The 23,233-nt window shown below is 35.9% G+C and overlaps 1 protein-coding gene across 8 annotated transcripts; it reads right to left on the bottom strand.

The window, feature by feature from the left end:
- Positions 1–1,051: 1,051 nt before the first annotated feature.
- csnk1g2a (casein kinase 1, gamma 2a) lies at positions 1,052–16,781 on the bottom strand. Of its 8 annotated transcripts, none has more exons than XM_077225911.1 (12): positions 16,617–16,781; positions 14,018–14,760; positions 11,834–11,903; positions 8,639–8,787; positions 8,314–8,548; positions 7,949–8,034; positions 6,872–6,956; positions 6,639–6,784; positions 6,470–6,553; positions 5,238–5,339; positions 4,493–4,599; positions 1,052–2,376 (listed from the first exon to the last, which is right to left on the bottom strand). In XM_077225911.1, exons 2-12 carry the CDS (start codon positions 14,249–14,251, stop codon positions 2,322–2,324), a joined length of 1,353 nt encoding a protein of 450 aa, XP_077082026.1. In that variant the 5' UTR covers positions 14,252–14,760; positions 16,617–16,781; the 3' UTR covers positions 1,052–2,321. The 8 variants fall into 8 exon arrangements, with proteins under 8 accessions (XP_077082026.1, XP_077082007.1, XP_077082033.1 ...); XM_077225892.1 differs by having other exon boundaries at positions 6,639–6,787; positions 16,617–16,772; XM_077225918.1 differs by having other exon boundaries at positions 16,551–16,729.
- Between the last annotated feature and the right edge of the window lie 6,452 nt (positions 16,782–23,233).

Genomic DNA, 23,233 nt, shown 5'->3' on the forward strand with positions numbered 1-23,233 from the left:
TTCATGAATGAATGTGTATTATATTATTAGCTTGCTAATCGCTAGTAAAGCTAATTATTAATTAGCCATCATGCTAGGTAAACTTGCATGAGTGCTATTTTTTAATGCTTAATCTTCAGTGATACTGAACTTGCTCAGCCAGCTACCCATCGAGTTGTGTGTGTGTCATCATCTTACCCAAACATTGGAGTGTCCGTGTTCAACTAAGGCAGAGGCGGCGTCTATCTAGGTGAACCGAACGCGAACAATGGTGTAATGATTCAGTTCGACTCCTAAGACAAGACGATGCTCACCCGACTGGCCAATAGGAACTTTCCAATAGGAAAAAAAGAACGTGGCCCCGCCCATGACACAATTTTCACATCTAAAGCAAAATCCTGACACGAGAGCAAAAAATTGCATCGAGAGCAAAGAAAAGCGTTTTGAGAGAAACACTTTTTTAGAGAGAAAAGGTTTTCACACTGATAGCAAAAAATATATATTTGAGATTTTTTTTCGTAATATTTTGAGAGATTTTTTTTCACAGAAATAATTTTAAAAATTTTAAATTTATATTTTTTTATGTTCTATGAGATAATCCTTTCCATCAAAACTTTTTTTAGCCTCAAATATTATTTTTTGCTATTGGTATGAAAACTTTTTCTCTCAAATATTCTTTTTTCTCTCATGAAATGCTTTTTTGCTATCAGTGTGATAACTTTTTCTCTCAAACTTTTTTTTCTTCTCTCAGATCATTTATTTTCTCGCATTTAATAAAGACACATTTCTAGCTCCATATTCTAGCACTATATAAAATACAAGGGTGAGCCAGCTGCTCTTATGCCATTCTGACAAGGTGTACTCAGTGAATTGTATTACGCAGGTTAAGCGGTGTTTAAGGCACTTGCCCTGCAGCTGCAAATGTGTTCTATGGCACCACAACCTGGTGACTAACTGCAACTGGCTGCGTTTCATAACGTGATGTTGACTACCATTGAAATAACCGCAAGGATTAACCACAACCATAAACTCAATGCAGTGATTGTGCACAGACACAACATATACCATCTTATGAGGCATAGAAGAAAAGCAACATTTAATAGGTATGTAAATCAATACACATCCTCACTCTGATTGGCAACCTCTGTTACTGCGTATAAACCCACAGACTCAAGTCTTAATGGAGCTTTGCTATGATACACTTTACAATAGTGAGAAATGCCAACGGACTCCATTAGACTGGCATGGAGCGCACCGTAGAGAACAAACACTCTGAGAGGGCCATGGACACCCCGTCTGGATAGGAATCGTAGAGGGACACATTAGTGTTAAATGTTTTACTTGGAAAGGCACAAACTATGATTCCCAGGTAACTTAATCTAATGCGAAAAACAATAAAAGCACAATTTTGACTGAGAGCATCACTTTTGTCCCTTTGGGAGAGACCAGCCTGCTGTATAAAATGATCCCACGTCTGCCTTTATTTCTGTTGCTTCCTGTAAATGTCAATGCCAGAAATGCCAAACGGTTTGCTTTTTTCCCTCAAAAGTGCAATTCACAGAGGAGAGATCCCATGTATTTCTCTCCATCTCCCACAGTACCTGAGACCAGCCACTGTGCTACAACATCATCATCCACATCGACAGGAAAAAAAGAGTAAGTAAAAAAACAATGAAGAGAAAATAAAGAAACACTAAGAGCGGTTAAAAAATTTTCACACATTCTACAACATGGGTAAAACTGTTCAACTCAGGGAGAGCAGATCTTCAAAACAACTTTTTAAATTACAAAAACAAAAAGGAAAGACAGAATTTACATGGGTTTTTCTGATTCCCATGTACGTTTCTCCATATATCAGTCAGCAGTCTTTCCCCACTTATTTTGATTCCATAAAAACAAAACAAAAAAAAAAACATCATGGAGCACATCACTCACTCATCCAGCCAGTGTTTCAAAGTGAACGGATGTCTTCTGTGTGTCTGGTTGTCTTTTAGTTCTCAAATAATGGTTTTGCATGTCATCTAAAATACAAGTTTAAACAGTCCATCTGGTTTAAGTAACATAACATATATCATCTTACTTCTGACCACTAGTCTCTTCTGGTTTCCCACATTGTACAAATATATTTATTTGTTCCACTGAATCATTTCCTTACAAAGAGTATCAGAGCCCAGAGTGCTGAGGTGTGTCCTCTGAGCGGATGCCAAAAGTGAGGCAGTGAGTTTCTGTTCTGATGTGGAGCAGAGACAGAAAGGGATGGAGCTGCATGTTTCAGCTCCAAGTCCTTTGCTTTTTTTTTCTTTAAACGCACCAGTGACTTAACGTTTCAAAGATGTTTCTCCTCACTTGTGTCGCTGGAGCGCTTTCCTCTTCCTCCTCTTGAAAAAACAACAGCACCTGAAATGAGCGATAGAGTTAAAGACAGTTTTGCAATCTCCTCCCTTCATTCTCAAACTTGTTACAGTCTAGTCGAGGTTTTTGTTAGGCAGAGTTCAAAGCAAATGTGTTACATGTTTATAGGTCTAACATTATACTTAATGTTTATATGTCTATGTTGTGTTTTTAATATGTCAAAGCATGTGCAAATTCCTAAGTCAACACCATTGCTGAGTATTTTCTCCCTAAAACCGCAGTTAGCCAAAGAGTCACAGACTACCTTGTAACCAATCCCGGCAACGAGGGGGGCGGGCTTTAGCATATCATTAACTATTCTCTGAAGCAGAGGAGTCTCAAGAGAAGCTAGGTTATCCTGGTATATTTTTATGTTGATTGAAAATCAGCAAGCTAAATCTACCCGATTTTTCATGAGGGCAGCTGTCTGACTCTGAGATGGCGAACGGGAACATGGTTTGTGTAACATTTGCAGCACATTATTAGCTGTTTGATAACGTAGACAGGCCAAAGGTTAATCAAATTACCGTTGTCCGACGTTGTAGAGAGCAATACCATAAGAAGCATTCTGATACATCAACTTGTAGATGAGGCTGTTTAAATCGTTCTTCCACTAGGGAATCAGTTTCTCAAACATATATAGCTGAATTAAAGCAGTATTTCCTTGCCATCGTGTAGCCATCGAGTAGATCAGGTAGTCTAAGCTGATGTGAGTGAGTTGAAGCAGGGCTAATTAGCATATTCATGGTTCTGCAAATACTAAATGAAGCAATTCAGTTACATTCAAGCTATTTTAAGGCATGGAACATTTATTTTCACAGGAGAAAATGTTTAAATATGTAATTTTGGTGAGTTTTAAAGGATAAAATTATTGACAACAGGGGGACTTTAAATATTAAACAAAGTCAATGAATTATTAATGCTAATAATAATTAAGTAAATAACACATTAAAGCATAAGCATGTAGCCTTCAAATATTTAATTAAGTAAACATCGTTTTAAATGGGTTAGGTGAAAAGTAATAAAATGAACAACAAATAAACACATTACACATACATTACATACTTGTTTTACAGAACAAGTGGCCGGTCTGTTAGTCTGCATTTACACACATCCATTTTGACATATCAGACTTTTTTGTCTCATTTGTTGATATGGTTATTACTGTCAATCAACACAATATTGGACTTAATCCTGCATTTAAATTGTTGTCCCTCCTGAAACTTTGCAGTGTATGCTTAGCAGCTTTAAAAATAAAACTTTCATTCAAACTGTGAATGGGTTATGTACAGATGGCAAATAAAGAGTGCTCCCTCTATAATCACGAGCCCTATTGAGCGCGTTCTGACTGATTTCTTAAACACCTCTTGTTGGTCATTGCGTTCATTTGCTCAACAACGGCTACAACGCTCAATGCTGTCAAAACACATTGTAAAGAGCATTGAAGGATTCTATTTACAGAGCGCTCACACAAATGCGCATGATAGTCGCCCGTCAGCCGTAATCAGCTGGTATCATTACATTTTCTAAATTTCATTATCTGCATGGTATCAAAGTACTTTTGACAACAATCAGAACTAAAAACAGGTTGTGTCTCTGCTGTAGGTTGCTGTGCCAACCCCTGGCTTATTATTATAACATATAAAATTTGTTGGCAAGTTAAGAATTAATGGTAATAAGGTTAGGTAGCTGCTGCTTAACAGTTGACATTCGCCTCAAACATTAGAGTAGTTAATAACATTAGCTAACTGCAGCAAGGGCCAATATGGGACTAAACATCATCATTCAAAATACTTCTCTCACGTCAAAACTCAGCGTCCCTGCACATAGCACTGCTTCTAACGTTAACTTTCAGGGAGTGATAAACTCTTCATCAAGAACATTTTTTTCAATATCATTTTCCAGGACAACAATTAGATTTTCCAGGACATTTCAAATTGACATTTTACAGGACTGGAAAATTAGTCAACAATTTTCCAGGTTTTCCAGGACACGTGGGAACCCTAAGGATGTGTATTTTCCAGGTTTTCCAGGACACGTGGGAACCCTAAGGATGTGTATTATGCAAACATGTACTTTTAAAAACAACTGGCCAACTTGAGAGTCTTTAAATTGTCCTTACTTTGTATCATCGGCCACCTCCACCTCAGCAGGGGCAGTTATGGGAGCGTTAGAGTGTCCCGCCGTAGGATCGTCTGTATTCACTTCTCCATTGGTCGAGCTCATAACCTGAAGATTAATTTAAGGTAGCAGGCAATGTGTTTTAAATATGGACTGGCAAAGATGAGTAATAACAGAAAAACCAGAGTACACACTGGGATTTATTTTGTCTAACTGGCCCTGCATATTTAACAGTCCATATAACTCAGATTGGGGCTATGTAACCCATTTTTAATAATTAACCGTTCAAAATCAGGTTGCTTAGCACCAACCAGGACAGTTAAACAGAAAGGAAGGGGGAGGGGGGGGGGGGGGGGGGGGATGTAAAATGAAAGAACCGTGCTTGTTCAGATAATGGAAATAAGCGGAAAATGAGTTTTTGGAATTCTTATTACACTAACATATTATAAAAGAAGAGTTACACCCTGGATAACTATGTACACAAGCAAACAGCCATTTGTCTTGCTTAACTACTTATACACAATATAAGCAGTATTTTCACACTGAGGTCACTAGGTGCGTGTGTCACTAGATAAGTGATGTGTGTTAGACAAGGGCGGAGGAGAGAGGAGACCATTCAAGTGTCTACAGCTGGAAGATGGACAGAGGCGTCTCAAGTGACAGGACTAAAAGAAACAGAAAGACTAGAGAACAGAGAAAGGAAGATCGACACCAACAGCATGCAGTACTGCGCAAACACCCAGTACCTGGACAGAGCCCCCCAGCCTATCGGCCGTGAGGTGCGACCCTAGGAGCTCCCTGTTGGTCACGGGAGTGGGCTGGGACTCACTTCCTTTAGGTTCTGGAGACTGGCATGACAGCAATGGGGGAAAGGGGGTGGGAGGGTGGCAAAGGGCATAAGAGATGTTTTTGAAGGAGGTGAGGGTGTAAAGAAAAAAAGAACAGAACGAGTTTAAAGAGGAACGCCTTCCATGCACAAGCAGACTGCTCTAGCTAACAGGATAGAGGTGGAAATAAAAGTGTGAGTGAAAAAACAAGAGCATGTGACATGCAGCGATGGAGAGGAAAGCTAAGCTCTTATCTTTCACAAACAGCTCATATAAAAACGTATAATGTAACGGAGATTTAAAGGGACTGTGACCAAGACAGTGAGATACCACCAACTAAAAAAATTGCATTCAGCGTTTGAGGAAATGACAGATCTTCAGTCTAGAAAAAAAGTCTACTCTGTCTGCAGGAAGCTGTCTAGGGTCGGTTGATGAGCGAAAACAAACATTTACCCCATACTGCTGACATTGGATAAAGAGTCATGAAACACTGAGATAACATTTCAAAAACTACACTGCATTAAGCAATGTTTTACCACATATAACCAAAGAAAAAAAAAGAAAAAAAAAGGAAACTAGTACTTTAATGGTACTCTTGTCTCATTCTTCCTCTTTTACATGAACAAGGAATTACCACTAAAATTAAAAGTGCAATATTCAAATATAATAAACATCACTTTAGAAAATGAAGAAATCAATAGTAAGTGGAATTTATTTCTTCAAATTGTCAAATATGTTTAAAATTGCTAATGTTTAAAAATAGCTAAATGTAACAAAATAATTAATAAAAAAAACATTTAATGCAAATTTAAAATTTAATTTTTAAAACCAAACCACTAAATGAAAAAAGCGTAGTTTACACATGATTATTAATAGAAATTATTATTATTAAAAATATATTAATAGTTGTTAGCAAAATAAATTAATAATAAACTCATAATAAATACATTTTAAATATGGATATTTATTTGTCAATTTGAACTTTTTTAATTTTAAAGTGGGATTCCAAACAATGAAGCTAAATCATTTATAATAGGTCTTTGATCATACACTATAACATTTCAAAAGAAAGAAAAAAAGGAAAACGGATGTGTATTATTACACAAACATGTATTTTACATCACTGTCAACAGCATGAGGGTGTATCTCACCTGGTTTTTGGTCTGTGGTTGTGCTTTGTCTCTGCTGCTGGTTTGCAGAGGTGTATCACTAGGCATGGGTCCTATTGGAGTCGGCTGCGTAGACATGTATAGGAACTCAACATCCATGTACTTGCATCATATACAAGCGGTTTATGGCACGACATCCAAACAGACTTACCAGTGGCTTACCGACCCAGTCATATTCATAGTCAAAGACATAGCCATTTCTGTCAAAGAGGTCTGTAAAGAGCTTTCTCAAGTAGTCATAATCCGGTTTTTCAAAGAAATCCAGTCTCCGCACGTAGCGCAGGTAGGTGGCCATTTCTTCTGTGAGATGAAGTTAAAGTTAAGACAATGCACCGGAGGTAAGAATGCACGAGATATGTGGCCATTTGAAAAGAATTCGCTTACCAGGGAAACTCTCACAGAGCACTTCTATAGGAGTTGCCCTTTTGGTATCTCCAATTTTCTGATAGCGCTCCTTAAGTGTGTCAGCCTTAATGAATAAAATGGGACAGAACAAATATTAGAACATTTTGGGAATTCCATAAAGACATTTGTTCAATATATTGCCATCTTTTATACTAATAGTATTAGAAATTTATTTTACAGTCCGCATATACATACTGCATACTTATCATAACTTGGTATTAATTAGGTACTAACCCTGAACCTAACTCTAAACCTAACCTTAACCCATGTAGTTATTTTATATTATTCGGTACTTTCTTGGGTAAGTACACTGCAAGTGCACATACCATAAAATACAGTGCAACCATTATAGTAATTTAACCAATGAATTTCCATGACCTCTCCTGTCATCCATGATTGAAAAAAGAATTAAAAAAAATGTACAAAGGAAAATTTTTGAGGGCTAAGTCTCTCAGAAAAATGTACTTGTATAAAGTTTGAAATTAATATGAAAAGAGTTGTTTTTTTCTCTCCTGATATTTCCATATTTTCCATGACAGTGAGAACCATGTACTAGGCTAAATTATGATTAGCATGTGACATTTAAAAGGAAGGTCACATAGATTTCAGTATTTTTCCCCTTTAGACTATAAAACCAGATAAAGATGTAACCAAACACATTGCGATATTTTTTTGGGTCTTCTAAATAGGTCAGCTTATCAAGGCTGTATAGTTATTGGTTATTCTGCTGACTTTTCATGATAGTGACAGATAGTGGTGCCTGTCATTTTGTCAGACATTAGCTGAGTGAGATAAGACTCTCCGACCAGAAGGATACCATCAAAATACTGTTAAAAGAGAGAACTGAACAGAGGGGAAATTCTTACCATAGATTTGTACTTCTTATTAGTACAAAACAGCACAGAACTGATAAAATGCTTTAATCTCTCATATATACCATAATATGTGCTTTAAATATTTAAATAAATGTAACAGAATAAAACTTCCAAACACACGATCTTAGTTTTTGAAACAAACTCTTAAAATCAACATTTTTCACTCCACCTACTACAATACCTTTAAGCCTTGCCAGGGCAGACTACCCCGTAGAAAGTACATAAACATATGACCCAGCGCCTCCAAATCGTCCCGTCTGCTTTGCTCTACAAGAAAAAGACATGAAAAATTATGAAACAGCTAGGTACACTGGAACCTGTCTTAAGTCAGACAAAGAGTCTTAATTCACTGAGCAACTATATTTTTTTATGCATTTAGCATAAGAATCAAAACAAATCTAAGTTTTGTGGTTGAGCAAGCAGATTTGTGTCACTAACAGCTAAGCTAGGTTTTAAGACATACTTTAGTCTTTATCCCCCATGAAATTCTAATAACCCTTCCTAAGCCCTGACAGAGTGAATCTTTCCCGTGTCTGCGGGTCTTACCCTTCCCCAGGTGTGTGTTGATGCTCATGTAGCGAGCTGTCCCAGTTAAGCTCTTATGCTCCCTGTAAGGGATGTGTTTTTTGGTCTCAGGATCAATGTATTCTTTGGCAAGCCCAAAGTCGATGATGTGGATTGTATGTTGCCTCTTGGTCCCCGGCCGGCCCACCAAGAAGTTCTCAGGCTTTACATCCCTGTAGATCAGACTTCTTGTGTGCACATATTCCATCCGTGTGATCTGTAATAGAGATAGAAGTCGTGTTAAAAAAATAAATCTATTAGTTTAAACATCTTTCTTTCTCTCTCATGAGTAAACGATTACACAGACCAGCTGAATTGCGATCATGAGGACGGTCTTTAGGGAAAAGGTTCTGTCGCAAAGGTCAAACAGGTCCTCCAGACTGGGGCCCAGCAGCTCCAGCACCATGGCATTGTATTTCCCACAAGGCCCAAAGTAGTACACCTGAGGGACACCCTCTGAACACACACACACATATATATATGCAGTTAGAAAAATTCAGTTCAGTAATATAAATACAAACTGGCAATTTAGCAGCTTTAATTTTAATGGTAAGAATTAATAAGATTACCTAAAGACAGGGAACAATAATATTTTGTTATGTGGTGTTCGGCACTTAGTAGTGCTTCATATTGAGGTACACTACATTTTTGTGTATAATAGGCATTTATGGGGCAACAGATAAAAGGTACGGACTCTCAAATCTATTAGGCGATGTGTTTAACTGGAACATGAAGAATATCACAATTCTTTTTATACGCGTTTGATTTTAATAGTGTTTGATTTTGATTGTCAACGAACCTAAAGATACCGAACCTTAAGGCATAGGGATACATTCACAACCTGATTGGTCTGCTTTTATAACGTACTGCCTATTTTGAGACAGAACTTATGAATATCCAAAACAATGTAGTGTGCTGGGCTAAATGCGCTCGTTTATGTGCGTAGCCTGCATATGATAGTATTTTGACCAGCTGAGAATTCGTTAAGGGCTTATAAAATGTGTAAAGGAGTCAAAACAGCGTCAGGAAAACCTCCGTCACACACACAAATGAAGATCTGCTGTGAGGAGACGAAATTCTGATGCCTGTACCAAACTGTGATGGGCAACATCGCCACTATGACGAGAAAAAACATGCTTGAGCATTCTGTCCTTTTTAGAGTCTCGTCTTCCTGTTTTTGTTTTGTCTACACGTCTTTGGTCCGTGTTGCGTTCATATATTATTCGAACCGCACCAGAGTTTGTTCAGAAGCAGACCGAGACATCTTTTCACCGGTCTCGGCCTGCTTGTTTTGGTGCGCACCAGATTTTGGATGGCAGCGGTTACAGCTTTGAACCGCACTAACAGAGCAATCGCACCAGGGTTCATTTTAATCGAGCCAAACATGCCAAGTGTGAACACAACACACCCTAAAAAGACCACACTGCTACACTAGTTTCCTGCACACTTTTTTGTGTCACGACTACAGTATGACAATGTTTAAACAAGATATTTCAATACCACCTATAATTTAAACCTCAGGAGCAGAAACACTGACATAGTTGAGAAGTTTGATTCATTCAAGCTAATCAGTTCTTTCAAATTGTCCATTTCAATAAATAAGTGGAACAAATAATTTATCATCACTCAATAATATTCACATGAAGTCTCCATGTGAATGTTTTCAGCCATTAAATTGTTTTAGTAAAAAAAAAAAGCTTAATTTTTTATTTTTCTAAATTCTATCTAGTTTACAACAATGGCTCCCAAAAAAAACACCTCTTTAAGCCTAATTCTTAATTATTTGGACCAAATTCATAATTCAGATCAGAAGTTACTCAAAATTCCTGGAACACATCCGAGTAAAAAAGGAGATTACGCTTTTGCTGTAGCAGTGCCTAAACTTTGGAACAGTTTGCCTAAACATATTAAAGACGCTGCTACTCTACAGGATTTTAAAGGACAACTAAAAAAACATCCGTTTCCAATAGCTTTTCATCAGTCACCAAAAAAAAATATCTGTGACACATTGTAAAGCACATTGGTCAACTTGTGTTGTTTTAATTGTGCTATATAAATAAAGTTGCTATTGCTATAAACAGATATGAATCAAATATTTTTTAAAAGGCTGGAAAATATCAAGATAATTTTATTTTTATTTTGTATTACCAAGCCTTAATCTGGCCTGGTCACACTGTATCAGCACAAATAGAAAACCCTGTCCCCGAGTAATGACGAACACACACAAAAATTAGATTCACAATGAAACTTCAGCACAGTGTCATGTTTTTCTAAAGCTCTCCTCATGAAAAACGCATAGCAGAATAAAAAGGGTCTGAGGCCTTAAACTGATAGTTCACCCAAAAATGAAAACAGCAAATGGCGAAAGACTAACCCTTGAGTCGCACAACGTAATGACGAACGCAGTTGCTCAGCCCTGTTTGTTTGAACCACGAGAGGCGTTAAAGCTTATGCTACTCATACATCCTACTACATCATACATTGTCAAGTGTTACTCTTTTGGCATAAGTCAACTTGCGTACGGCCGTCTGCCGAACGCTAGTTATTTTAATCGATTAAGTTTTAAATATGGATATTTTTCTTACACAAACGCATTGCTTCACTTCAGAAGGCCTTTATTAACCCCCCCCCCTGAGCCGTTTCGAGTACTTTTATCAGGGATGGATGCGCTTTGATGGACTTCCAAAAACAAAAATCCATTCATTCCCATTATAAAGCTTGGAAGAGCCAGGACATTTTTTAATATAACTTCGATTGTATTAGTCTGAAAGAATAATGTCATATACAGGTGAAACTCGAAAAATTTGAATACCGTGCAAAAGTTATACTTTTGATAATTATGGCTCACAGCTTATGAAAACCCCATATTCAAAATCTCGGAAAATTAGAATATTACATGAAATTAATAAATAAATGAATTACTGAAATACACAAACTTTTGCACGATATTCTAATTTTTTGAGTTTGACCTGTACACCTAGGATGCCTTCAGGGTGAATAAATCATGGGCTACTATCCCAACTACTATCCCATGGGCAACTATCCCTTTAATGCTGGGAACAGAGATCAACAGTAGTAAGAGACGCAACGCTTCAACCAGCAACCATAGGCTTTATCTGATCTGACAAAACACATAATGACATTCTTTTAGTGATGAACACATTCTGAATAAATCATATAATTGAAATAAGCTATATGTTAACCTGTCATATCTTTGAATACAAGTTAACCTTTTTCTCTCCCGCAAGTCTTATCAAACGTTGTGTAAAAAAGACACAGCAAGTAGAGCAATCGATGCACAGGAACCACAGCCTGTGCTGATTAAATTCGTCCTCTGTGCTGAAAAGAGGATGTGGACAGGATGAGCTAAAAGAAACTCACGGTTGTAAATAGGATGTGGACAGCATAAGCTCTACAACAAAAAACTGGTCTGAATATGTGTGCTAAACAGTAAGATTTAAAGTAAAAAGGAAAATGGATAGAAATACAGCTTGTTACTTACCCGAGTTGCCCAACTGTTTGTAAAACCTGTACTCGAGGTGGAGTTGGGGTGCTCTGGATTTGATTGGTTCCTATAAAAGAGTAAAATTAAAAAACAAAAACATAAGTTTTGACGTTTATGTTAAGTAAAAGTAAAAAGCCAGTTTTAAACATTGGTTTCAGGTTTGCATGAAAGCTGTAAACCATAGTCAGATAACTGACGTGGTCCTTATTATGGGTGTTTTGGGTTACGTATTGCAGTGGATCACTAGAATCACCATAGCAATCAATAAATTTCACAGGCAAAAAAGGTCAATATGCAATATTTAAATTACTCAATTTCGACCATGACAATTTGCAGAACAATGGTAAATGTACCTTAACCATTTAAAGGAAGTTGCCAAAACTACTAATTACATGACTGACTTCTATCATTAGGATATTGCTCTGCATTGTAGTCATCACTAAGGGTGGTCCATTTAGTTTTTACATAAATAATGTAAGTGATAGAATGTGTACGTTCGGTTAAGTGCAGGATCAACGATTGAGTCATCTGTGGCATCAGCAGCTCTGAGCATGTGTGCTGCTAAGCAGGAGCCAGAATGAAAGAGACAATATATATATATATATATATATATATATATATATATATATATATATATATATATATATATATATAAATAAATAAAAACAGATTGCATAAAGGCCACAGGATGTATTAAATACCCAGCAGTGGAAAGTGAGAAGTGCAACAGTGTTACTCTTTTAACATGTATTTCCAGCACTAAATAACAACACTGATAATTGGTCATATCAGGAGCAACATCAAGACCCCTTTATTTAGTACCAGTAATTGTATAAAACAGCCTTTATGTAGCTTCTTCAGAGAGGATATTTTTCTAGTTTAACAGAATCAGTACCACAAGGCACATGTATGTATCAACCTTTCATGTCACAGCAAAAGGAAAACCTGAAATTGATGTTGTAGTATCTCCATAAAGCTGCGTGTTTCAACAGACCTATACATAACTAAGCAATTTTTAAATTGTTTATGCATTGCTTGCATAGAAACAAACCAAAAAAATATGAACGTCCTTCTAAATGAGAAGGCCAGGCACCATTTCCACACTGTGACTGACCAATCATAAAATTGGGGTCTGAAAGATTAGAAAGAAGGATCTAATGCTCACAATTGCTGCATTTATTTGATCAAAAATACAGTAAAAACTGAGAATAACTTTTAAATTTCTAAATACATTTTAAAATATAATTTATTCCTGTGAAGGCAAAGCTGAATTTTCAGCATCATTACTCGGGTCTTCAGTGTCACATGATCTTTCAGAAATCATTCTAATATACTGATTTTCTGCTCAAGAATCATTTCTTATTAACTACGTTGAAATCAGTTGTGCATTTATTTAAAAAACCCTTGGTCACCTTTGTTCAATTTAATTTGTCCTTTCTTACTGAATAAAATCATTAATTTTTCCAAAAAATGAATGATCCGAAATGTTTTAATTAGTTGGGAGAAATACATCTTGCAGCATAAAAGTATGTTTTACCACACTGAACCCGCCAACACATCTCAAAGGATTCCTGTTTAGCACTTCATGTTTTTACATGAATATGCTTATTTGCAAGTTCACGCACTTGTAAAATAAGTGACAATGGCAGAGAAATATGCATCTTGAAGAGTCAATCTTTTGTTAAATAACAGAGTACATTCCCCACCACAGGTTACTGCAAGAAAAGAATTGTTTTGTGAAAAAAAAAACACCTGTGACATTCTGCATATTTGTATGCAGATACATCTGTTGTATAATGAAAAGTATTTGTACAAGACTCCAGTGTCTGTTCTTTTGTTCATTTAGTTCCAGTAAAAGCTGTATGACTGTTGTCTCTAGTACAAGTTATTACATGGTAATGAGTGTGTGTAAAAAGGTATTTTTTTCCAGAAGGAACTGGGTGAACAAAGGAGAACAGGCACTGCATATTAATCTAATGTGGTTTGTTAAGGGTTATAAACAACTGTGTTTTTCTTTTTGGAAGTTTTTAACAGCACGCACGCACGCACGCACGCACACACACACACACACACACACAAACACACACACACACACACACTAAAGGCAGCAGTGGAAGTTCAGGGTTTAGCATTAATTCCAAATTTCAACACAATATTGACTGTTTTTTGTGAGGCACTTACCAGTTTAATGGCCACATATTCATTAGTGTAAAGATTCTTCCCGAGTCGAAGCTCGCCGAAGTTTCCGCAGCCGATCTTTTTACCCACTCGGAAGTTAGGGCCAACCATAAGCACCCCGGTGTTGCTCCCGGAGCCTCGGCCACCCCCATGCCCTGTCCTGCTCCCACCAGTCTTAGACATTCTCTTTCCTTCCTCCGCCTCACCTTTTCCTCCTCCTCTCTTATCAAAATCCATAAGCTTGTGATACCCCGGCCTCTCCACGATTACTCCGCTGCCATAAAATCACAGAGCCACCAAAACAACTCGCAACAGGGGTACGGGGAATGGGATGGAGGAGAGGAATTCAGTGAGAAAGAGGGTGAAGGGAATAGCTTATCCACAATACGGCTCTACACATGTAGATGAAACTAGACATGAACTGTTTTTATAGACCGGGTGGAGGTGGGGGGTATATATAGCTGACAATCCAAGGGTGATACAATTCAGGACGAAGACATCATACAGAAATCTTCCTTAAATCCAACCGCAGAGGAGCACGTTCCTCAGGAGATGGACACATGCGCACGACCCTAGCTGGTGAAAGTGAGGCGCTGTCTGGCATCGGTTTCCATCCTCTGCACCCCCTCCAGGTGGTTTTGAAGAAAAGGGTTAGGCATTCCTTGTGTCCAAGTGCGAATGCAGAGCATACCAGAGTTTGCGTTTAGAGGAAACAGGCGGCACATCAGCGGCTCACCTTAGAATATCTGGGGCAGAGAAAAGGCACAATTAATGCTAAATAGACTGCTTAAAAGTACACTTAGAGAACCGCACTCTCTTGGCACCTGTTCTACAATGGTGGTGAGGAAGAGACACTGTACCGCTCTTTTTAAAGAACAGTCCACCCAAAAATTACAATGCTGTCATTATTTACTCACCCTCACGTCATTCCATTCTAGTGACTATCAAGGGAGCTTTTAACATAACGAATTACAAGAAAAAGCCAGCATTGCACTATCACCGTCTCTATGAAACACACAATTTAGATTCTGAAGGTTTAAGGGACACGAAACCAGAGACCATCTCCCTACAGGAAATGTTATCTAGCGTTTCTGACTTCCAGCTCTAAAAATGAATCCCTGAGGAGCTCGAGATGAGGCCTGAGGTCGTGTGAAGACGAGCTGGGGTCATCTTGGACCGAGTGTCTTGGTTACGTTTTGAGAGCAGGGAGGCACCTCACCAGATGTTATAGATGATGCCATCCATGGGCTGTTTTTTTTAACAACAGAGAATGGCTCCTAAAAAAACGAATGGAAGAGTTCATGCCCAGGAAACTTGATTAATGATGAAAGATGAATCTTTCACTGAGTTCCTCATCATTACAAGAGACATTTTGTCATAAGGCAACAAAACTAAGGGTACTAATTGGTTACACTGTGATAGAATGATAAAACGACAGATAGAGCAACAGATGGAACGATAGATAGATAGATAGATATGAATGATGGCAAGTACATATTCAAAGCTTAAGGCAACATAAAACATCTAAATTACTTTCCAACAAAATGTTCCTTATCATCCATTCACAGTGGATCCACTTAAATGCTATATCGTAATCGTAATATCGCAAATTATCAATGAAACTTTTGAAATGTTACATCAAACAATTTTGTTAGGATGAGCAAATATTAGACGTGATATCAACGTAAAAATACAGGAACACTTGTTTTTTCTTTCTGCCTGTCTATTTAAAGCATTCATTCCACATCCAAGAATAAGATACCTGTATTAGAAACGATGATTAAATGTTTTAAAACTTATTAAGTTAACCGTCCAGCTAAGACTTTAATCCACCGTCTATTATCGGATCAGGCCTGATCTATATTCATCGACAACAAAACTGTTTTACAATGCCAACAAATGTGATGAATCAGGCCTGTAACAGTTACACTGGCTCTCTCTCTGGATTCAGCAGCATGTCTTATGAATGACCCATACTTATTACGCTAGAGAAATAAAATAACGCCACAGTCTCAAATATGTAGATGTCTAAAGGAATAACCTGCTGAAAAAAACTGTCCAAATGTGCCTGCTAGCCTCATGCAGCTCGCCACCAAAGTATGAGAAAGAAACTTGGGTTAACGTTACTAAGATAAAACTCCAAACATTTTGGTACATTCTGTTCCCTTTGTAAGACTACATGACACGAATGTGAAGAAGAAATGAAGAGACGTTCGTGTGAATCCTCGAACCAGTGTTGTCAGTTAGCTACTGAGTTGCCAACTAAGCAACAGAAATGAGTGAACACACGGCTAGCGTGCTAACTAGCCCAAACAAGCTAACGATCTGTGGCCTGCGCTTCAGCGAGCTAACGAGAGTTACTAATTCAACAACACCAGCGGGTTTATGGAAAGTAAAAGACAGCTTGTTATTATCTACATCAACATTATACATACGTCAAAGCAATATTTGTTGACAAGCACATAGATATTGTTGCCAACCATTAACCGGGCAACTCCTTAATCCCGAACAGTCGAAATAGGTCTAAATTACGTACACGGTAACGTGATATTCCATAAATCGTTCAAGGAGGAATGTTTGTCAACAGAGTAGACACTTTTACCTATATCTCTGTATTAAAAGTCGACAACTATTCCCATTTTGTCGGTTTTAATGCTCATTCCTTGAAGCCATTATCATTTTTTCTCCCTCTTCGCTGATGTCTCTTTAAGCCTCTCCGTACAGCTGGCGAGTTTCCTCCGCTGTCGACGATCACATCAGTGAGTCTAAGTTGAAAAACTTGCGTAGTTGGGTTTGGAGAATACTGGGTCATAAAATTCCGAGCTCTTCGGAAAAAAATAATAATGCGCAGTTTCATTCAACGTACAACTGCGTGAGAAACTTAACCGGATGACGTAGAAACTTGAATAGATGAAAAGTTCAATCATATTATTGCTGCATATTTTCATGTCCCCAACATTTTGTTTTAGTACCTGTTAAATATAAAACTCACTTCAATTATGATATTTTTTTTAATACTATTTATTTATATTTTATATATAATTTATTTAAGTAGACGTACAGTACCGTTCAAAAGATTTTACTGTTTTACTGTAATTGTATCAAATAAATGCATAAAAGCGTGATACAGTAAACATAGCCAATGTGTTACACAGTAAAAAAAAAAGTTGGGTTACTTTCCTAAAATGTTGGGTAATTTCTAGTAATAATCCTTAATAACCCGGCTGTTGGGTTAAATACGTTTTTCCGCAGCGACGGTTCAAATTTTAACGTCCAGTGACAGTAACAGAAAGATGCTGCAGCCTTATGAAAGGCACATCATATCGGTTTTTTTATGTATCTTAATTTTTTTCACAGTCTATGATCTTAACACATTAAGTACTGAAATGTTAAATATATTCTAGGACGTTTTCACACCTATAGATCGTTTGCTTTGTTCCGAAACAGGGACTAATTTGTTACAATGTTGCAGATCTTGGTACGGTTCGCTTTCATAAGGCAAAACAAAGTGTAGACTACCAAAATGTGTTCATGCAAGTCACATGAGAGTACAACTGCCCTCTTATTGGTCAGAGATTCCTCTGGGTCATCCATCAATATAATTGACAAGATCGCTCTGTCAAGACAGTTTTTTTTAGTTTTTTTTTACAGTCTACGGTCGAGACGTCGAGACTCGAAACAAGGCGGCACAAGTGCTGAAAAGTGAAGCCAAAGCGTCTCGATGGCCCCCTGGTGGCTGGTCCTAGTATAGGTCATAAACACCACACAAATTCGCTACTTTTCATAAAATGAATTGATACATTCTTTAAAATTAATTGATACTTTTTAAAAAATGAATAGCTACTTTTCTTAAAGTGAATCTCTACATTTCTCAAAAAGGTTCAATACTATCTTTAAATAGAATCGATACTTTCCTGAAAAAGATTCGCTACTTTTCTTAAAATGAAACGATTCTTCCATTAAAATTAATCACTACTTTTCTTAAATAGAATCGATACTTTCTTTAAATTGAATCGCTAATTTTTCTAAATAATCGCTACATTTCATAAAATGAAGCGATACTTTCTTTAAAATGAATCGATACTTTTTAAAAAAAACTGAATGGCTACTTTTCTCAAAAAGATTCGACACTATCTTTAAATTGAATCAATTCTTTTCTCAAAAAGAATCGCTACTTTTCTTAAAATGAATCGCTACATTTCTCAAAAAGATTCTATACTATCTTTAAATAAAATCGATACTTTCCTCAAAAAGATTCGCTACTTTTTTTAAAATGAAACGTTTCTTCCTTTAAAATTAATCGCTACTTTTCTCAAAAAGAATCTCTACTTTTCTTAAAATGAATCGATACTTTCTTAAAAACTGAATCGCTACTTTTTCAAAAAGAATTTCTACTTTCTTTAAAATTAATCGCTACTTTTCTTAAAATTAATAGCTACATTTCTCAAAAAGATTCGATACTATCTTTAAATTGAATAAATACTTTGCCCAAAAAGAATTGATACTTTTCTTAAAAAAGAATCGCATCTTTTCTCAAAATGAATTGATACTTTTCTTAATGAGAAATTAATACTTTTCTTAAAATTAATCGCTACTTTTCTTAAAAAGAATCGATACTTTCTTTAAAATTAATTGATACTTTTCCTAAAAATGAATCGATACTTTCCTCAAAAAGAATCACTACTTTCTCAGAATGAATCACTACTTTTCTTAAAATTAATTGCTAATTTTCTCAAAAAGAAATTGCTACTTTTCTTAAAATTAATCGCTACTTCTCTCAAAAAGAATCACTACTTTTCCTAAAAAGAATCGCTAATTTTCTCAAAAAGAATCGCCACTTTCTTTAAAATGATTTGCTACTTTTTCAAAAAGAATCGATACTTTTCCTAAAAATGAGCCGATACTTTCTTTAAATTGAATCAATACTTTTCTAAAAAAATAATTGTTTTAAAATTAATCTGGATTTCTTGGATAACACACCTACGTCTACTTTGATTAAAAATAATGGATAGTGCGGTGGCTGGGATATACTTAAACCAGCATCCATTGCATGATTTTTGGAATGATTTCAAGCACGAGAAAAGAAAAAAAACGTTTTTTTATAAAATTTTTTTATAGACAATTAGAAAATATTGCAAAACTTTTGCGCAAATCTGTAATGGAAACGCATTTACTGTAACCTTAACCAATTAAATTAGTGGATTGGGGGAAAAACCGTGCTTCCTCATTAACTTTGAAACAATAAGAAGCATTGAGAAGTCTTAACCCTCACACCTAATACTTTTTCATTTACTTCTTATATTTCTCTTTTTATGACAGACCACACTGAATCCCACTTAAAACCTTCCCTTATGCCTAAAGAACCGTTTTAATCTGGAACCTACATACTGAAACCCACCTAAAACCTATCCTTACACCTGAAACTCAAAACCCCAAAAACTCTTTCAATCGGAAACCTCCATACAACAAATTAGGTTTCTGGGGGAGAACTGTGATGTTGAGTCACAAGATGAACGTATTGGACATGGGCGAAGCCCCCCTTATAACCCCTAAGAAAAAAATCCTGGAGCCAGCACTGTTTGCAGGTGATGTTTCATTTAGATGACCTTTTCATTCAAACCTGCAAAATTCTTTTAATTTGAGGGATTTTTTTTTGTTGGAACATATCTAATTGATTATCAGCTGATAAAATACAAAGCCACAGCCTGAGTAATTTCCTATTGTTCATGACATGTGAGTTCCTGGCTCTCTGCAAAGTCTATTTCTACTTGAATCTCAACAGTTGGTCTCAGTTCAGTTCAAACATGTGCTTTCTGAAATTAATTTTGCTGCTGTTGATTCCATATATAAGTGGTAAGTTTCAGAAAAGGTACGTATAGTAACCTTTTTTTTATGTATATTTGGAGAGCTACATGTCTGTAATTTTTTCTTTCAGGTGGCTGTCAGACCAGCATCAGTGTAAGTGGAGGGCAGAACGTTTGCTCCGGTCAAGACTTTACCCTCATGTGTCAGTTTGCTTGCCATGGACCACAAAACCATGTAGAAATGGTGAAAGATCAACAATTTAAGCACAGTCTAGAGTCTTCGTATAATAGTATCACACTCTCTATACATGTTCACAATGCAAATAATAATCATACAGGAATATATAGCTGCCAAACAAAGGATTCAATAAGCAGGGCTCATGTAAAAGTGGAAGGTAAGTGTGAAATTCTGTCAGCTCATTGAACAAATTTAAACAGAAAATTTTCAACTAAGAATGTTTTTCCTTTTTTTGTGTGTGTGATTCAGACTGTGATTTTCCTTCAAAATTCTCCACTGTAAATAAAACATCATCCTCTCTGGCTACCACATACCAAAGCTCTACACCATCAAGTAAGTTTCTCCAGTTATCTGAGGCTTAATCCATCAGTAAACAATTTGGATTATTGAAATAAATCATATTAGCCTATAGAATTGATTTTAATTGCTTTATTGGCTTAATCAAGGATTGTGATACAGGTCACTCACTATGCAGGATAAACTAAATCTAATTTACTGTTTGGTAGAAATGTCTGTTGACAATACAATATTGTTTAACTCTCCTATTGTCCTGGTAAGAAAATGCTCTGACCTGTAACCTGTAACAAACATTAGCAAAATAAATAAATAAAATAAAATAATTATAATAATAAAAAGAATTACATGCACAACAAAAGTTTTTATATGGTCCCAAAATAAATTATAATAGACAAATTATTTTTAAATGTAATATTATATTTATTTTATATTATATTTACTCATTTTGCCTATTCAGAAAATGTCAACTCAGAAAATGTTAAAAAGTTCTGTAGCTGTTTTTACTGTTTTTAGCCTTTTTCTTGGATAGTTTCAATCACTTTTGGCATTTCACTAATATTTCATGATAACAACTTTACTGTTTTATTTTACTAGTGTAAGCTGTGAATCTCAGACCCACAATTTTAGATTTCGTGCATATCACAATTAAATCTCCATCTTTTGCGTCTACTTAATGTGTTGTTGTTTTTTCTGTTTCTGAAAGGGATTTTGGATCCAGTGCTGATATGGTACATGCTGTTCAAGACAGGGGTTTTTCTCATCGGGTCAATAACTGCAGCGCTGAAAACTGTGTGTCAGAAGCACTGAAAAATGAACAGAATTTATGTCAGTTCTGTGAAAAAATTATTTTTCCAATAAATGTTAATTTTCTCTTGGATGCTACAGAATTCAATATTCTTCCAGTGCTGAATTTGTAAATGTTATCTAGTTCTCCGTGTTGTTTATAAGTCTAATGTCAGATGTGTCTAAAGTCAAAACAGCTTTGTGAACTTGGCCATTATCTCTCAGCATTTTTACTAAGTAAATAAAGTAAATAAATAAAACCATATATACAAATTCTCACAAATCTGATTGCATAGTGATTTGGATCAATTGCATCCTTTCCATCATTCTTTTCAATGTCTCCCATCTGGTTGACGGTAGGCTATAAGGTACCCTTCATAAAAAAAAATTGTAAGAAAACGTGTATCTAAACTGCTGTTATTATCATCTTGATTTTATATTCTAATAAATTTTCTACCCTTCTAGGATAGACAATTTGAATTTTAAACTAAAATTAATTATCGCGTCTCACATTTTCATCATCACCTTAAAAAAAAAGTCAAATGAGTTGGGCCTAAATGTTGTCCTTTGCCTCGCTATAACTGATTTTTACCAGTGAAATGAATGTTTAGAAAAAAATAATGTCGGCATTTCAACACGTGAGGGAGCTCGTGTTTCTTTTCAACACTGACTCTTCCCAACACAGCTCGACGCTCATTCCTGTTTAGAAATGCGAGTAAATACAATTTTTAATCGTCAACCATATTTATCAGATTATACTTTTTGTTTTTTACTCTTACAATGGCACTGATTATTTTTGCCCTTAACGTTTAAACTTTCGTTAAGACATTCTGCAGTCTTGTCAGCATGGCCTGCAGTATCAGAGAGTAGGGGAGAGTGGGGCACAACCTTTCTGACTTTCTCAGATTGTGTAAATTCACTTGGGGTTCAGAGAGTTTAGTTTTTCCCACATTAATTTCACACCTCTAGTACAATTATGTGTTTTTTTTCATTAATACAGTGTTTACTTTTTTTCTTGATTTTGGAAGTGAAATGTGACAACATGTGAGGGGCACATTGTAACATGACCATATGACAGCTTAAAATGTTTATCTGATCTAATAAATAAAAAATGTACAAGACAAACTAAAATATTTTCTTAATAAAATACACTTTTCCATGTAAAATAATGGCATTTTTTTAAAGAGTAAACTATTTTTTGTGTTTGACAACAAACACATCACAAAACAGCTATACAGCATAGTTCAGAACATAATGAAAAATATCTGAACATTGACTCGGTCTTTATTCACTTTTTTCTCATGGTTTCTCAATAGAATTCATAAAAGTATAGAATAGAATAGCATAGTTCTAATAGGGGCACATTGTAACACTGTTTCAACATGCCCCACCTGTGCAACTGCTAGCGTGTTCTATATAGCGAAGCATTAAAGAACCATATCAACTGTTAAATAACATAATGGAGATTAAAATATCAATTTATCTCATTTTAAATCAACACAAAAAATTTGATGAAAAATTAACGTTTTAAACAACCTTTTAAAAAGTTTTAAACAATGCGTTACAACTAGCCCCTCGTTCCAACAGTTAATAAATCCATATGCACCAACCATTATACATCAACATTATCTCTTCATGTTTTTCTAGGTGAAGGACTCACTATGTAGGCTGAAAGCATGTACAAATGTAAGCAGTTATGACAACTGTATATTCAAAATAGAAACTTAATAGAAAGGCTATTAGGCCAAATTGGTCATTTCATGTGTAATATTTTTTTTCTATTGTATTTGTCCTTTCGTTTGTAACTATGTATTACTGAGTTTCACTATTGTGTGTTGACAGTGAAAAAAACAGACCCCCCCCCCATATATATATATGCCAAGTCCATATATCAATCTATCTGAAATGAGGGAGGACAAAAACCTTTTAAAAGTTAAACCTTCAAAAAAAAAAAAAAAATTATGAAAGCATCTTTATAGACAGATGTTCCACGAACACAATTTAACAACTTTGATGAGGCTGTCTTTTTGTCGTAGAATAATAACCTTTAAGCGGTCAATTTTGAGTGCTTTTACAAGAAAAAAGTAACCACTGTAG

The sequence above is a fragment of the Siphateles boraxobius genome, unplaced genomic scaffold (assembly GCF_051911475.1).
Source record: "Siphateles boraxobius isolate OS27281-9 unplaced genomic scaffold, OSU_SipBor_1 1, whole genome shotgun sequence".
NCBI classification, from domain to species: domain Eukaryota; kingdom Metazoa; phylum Chordata; class Actinopteri; order Cypriniformes; family Leuciscidae; genus Siphateles; species Siphateles boraxobius.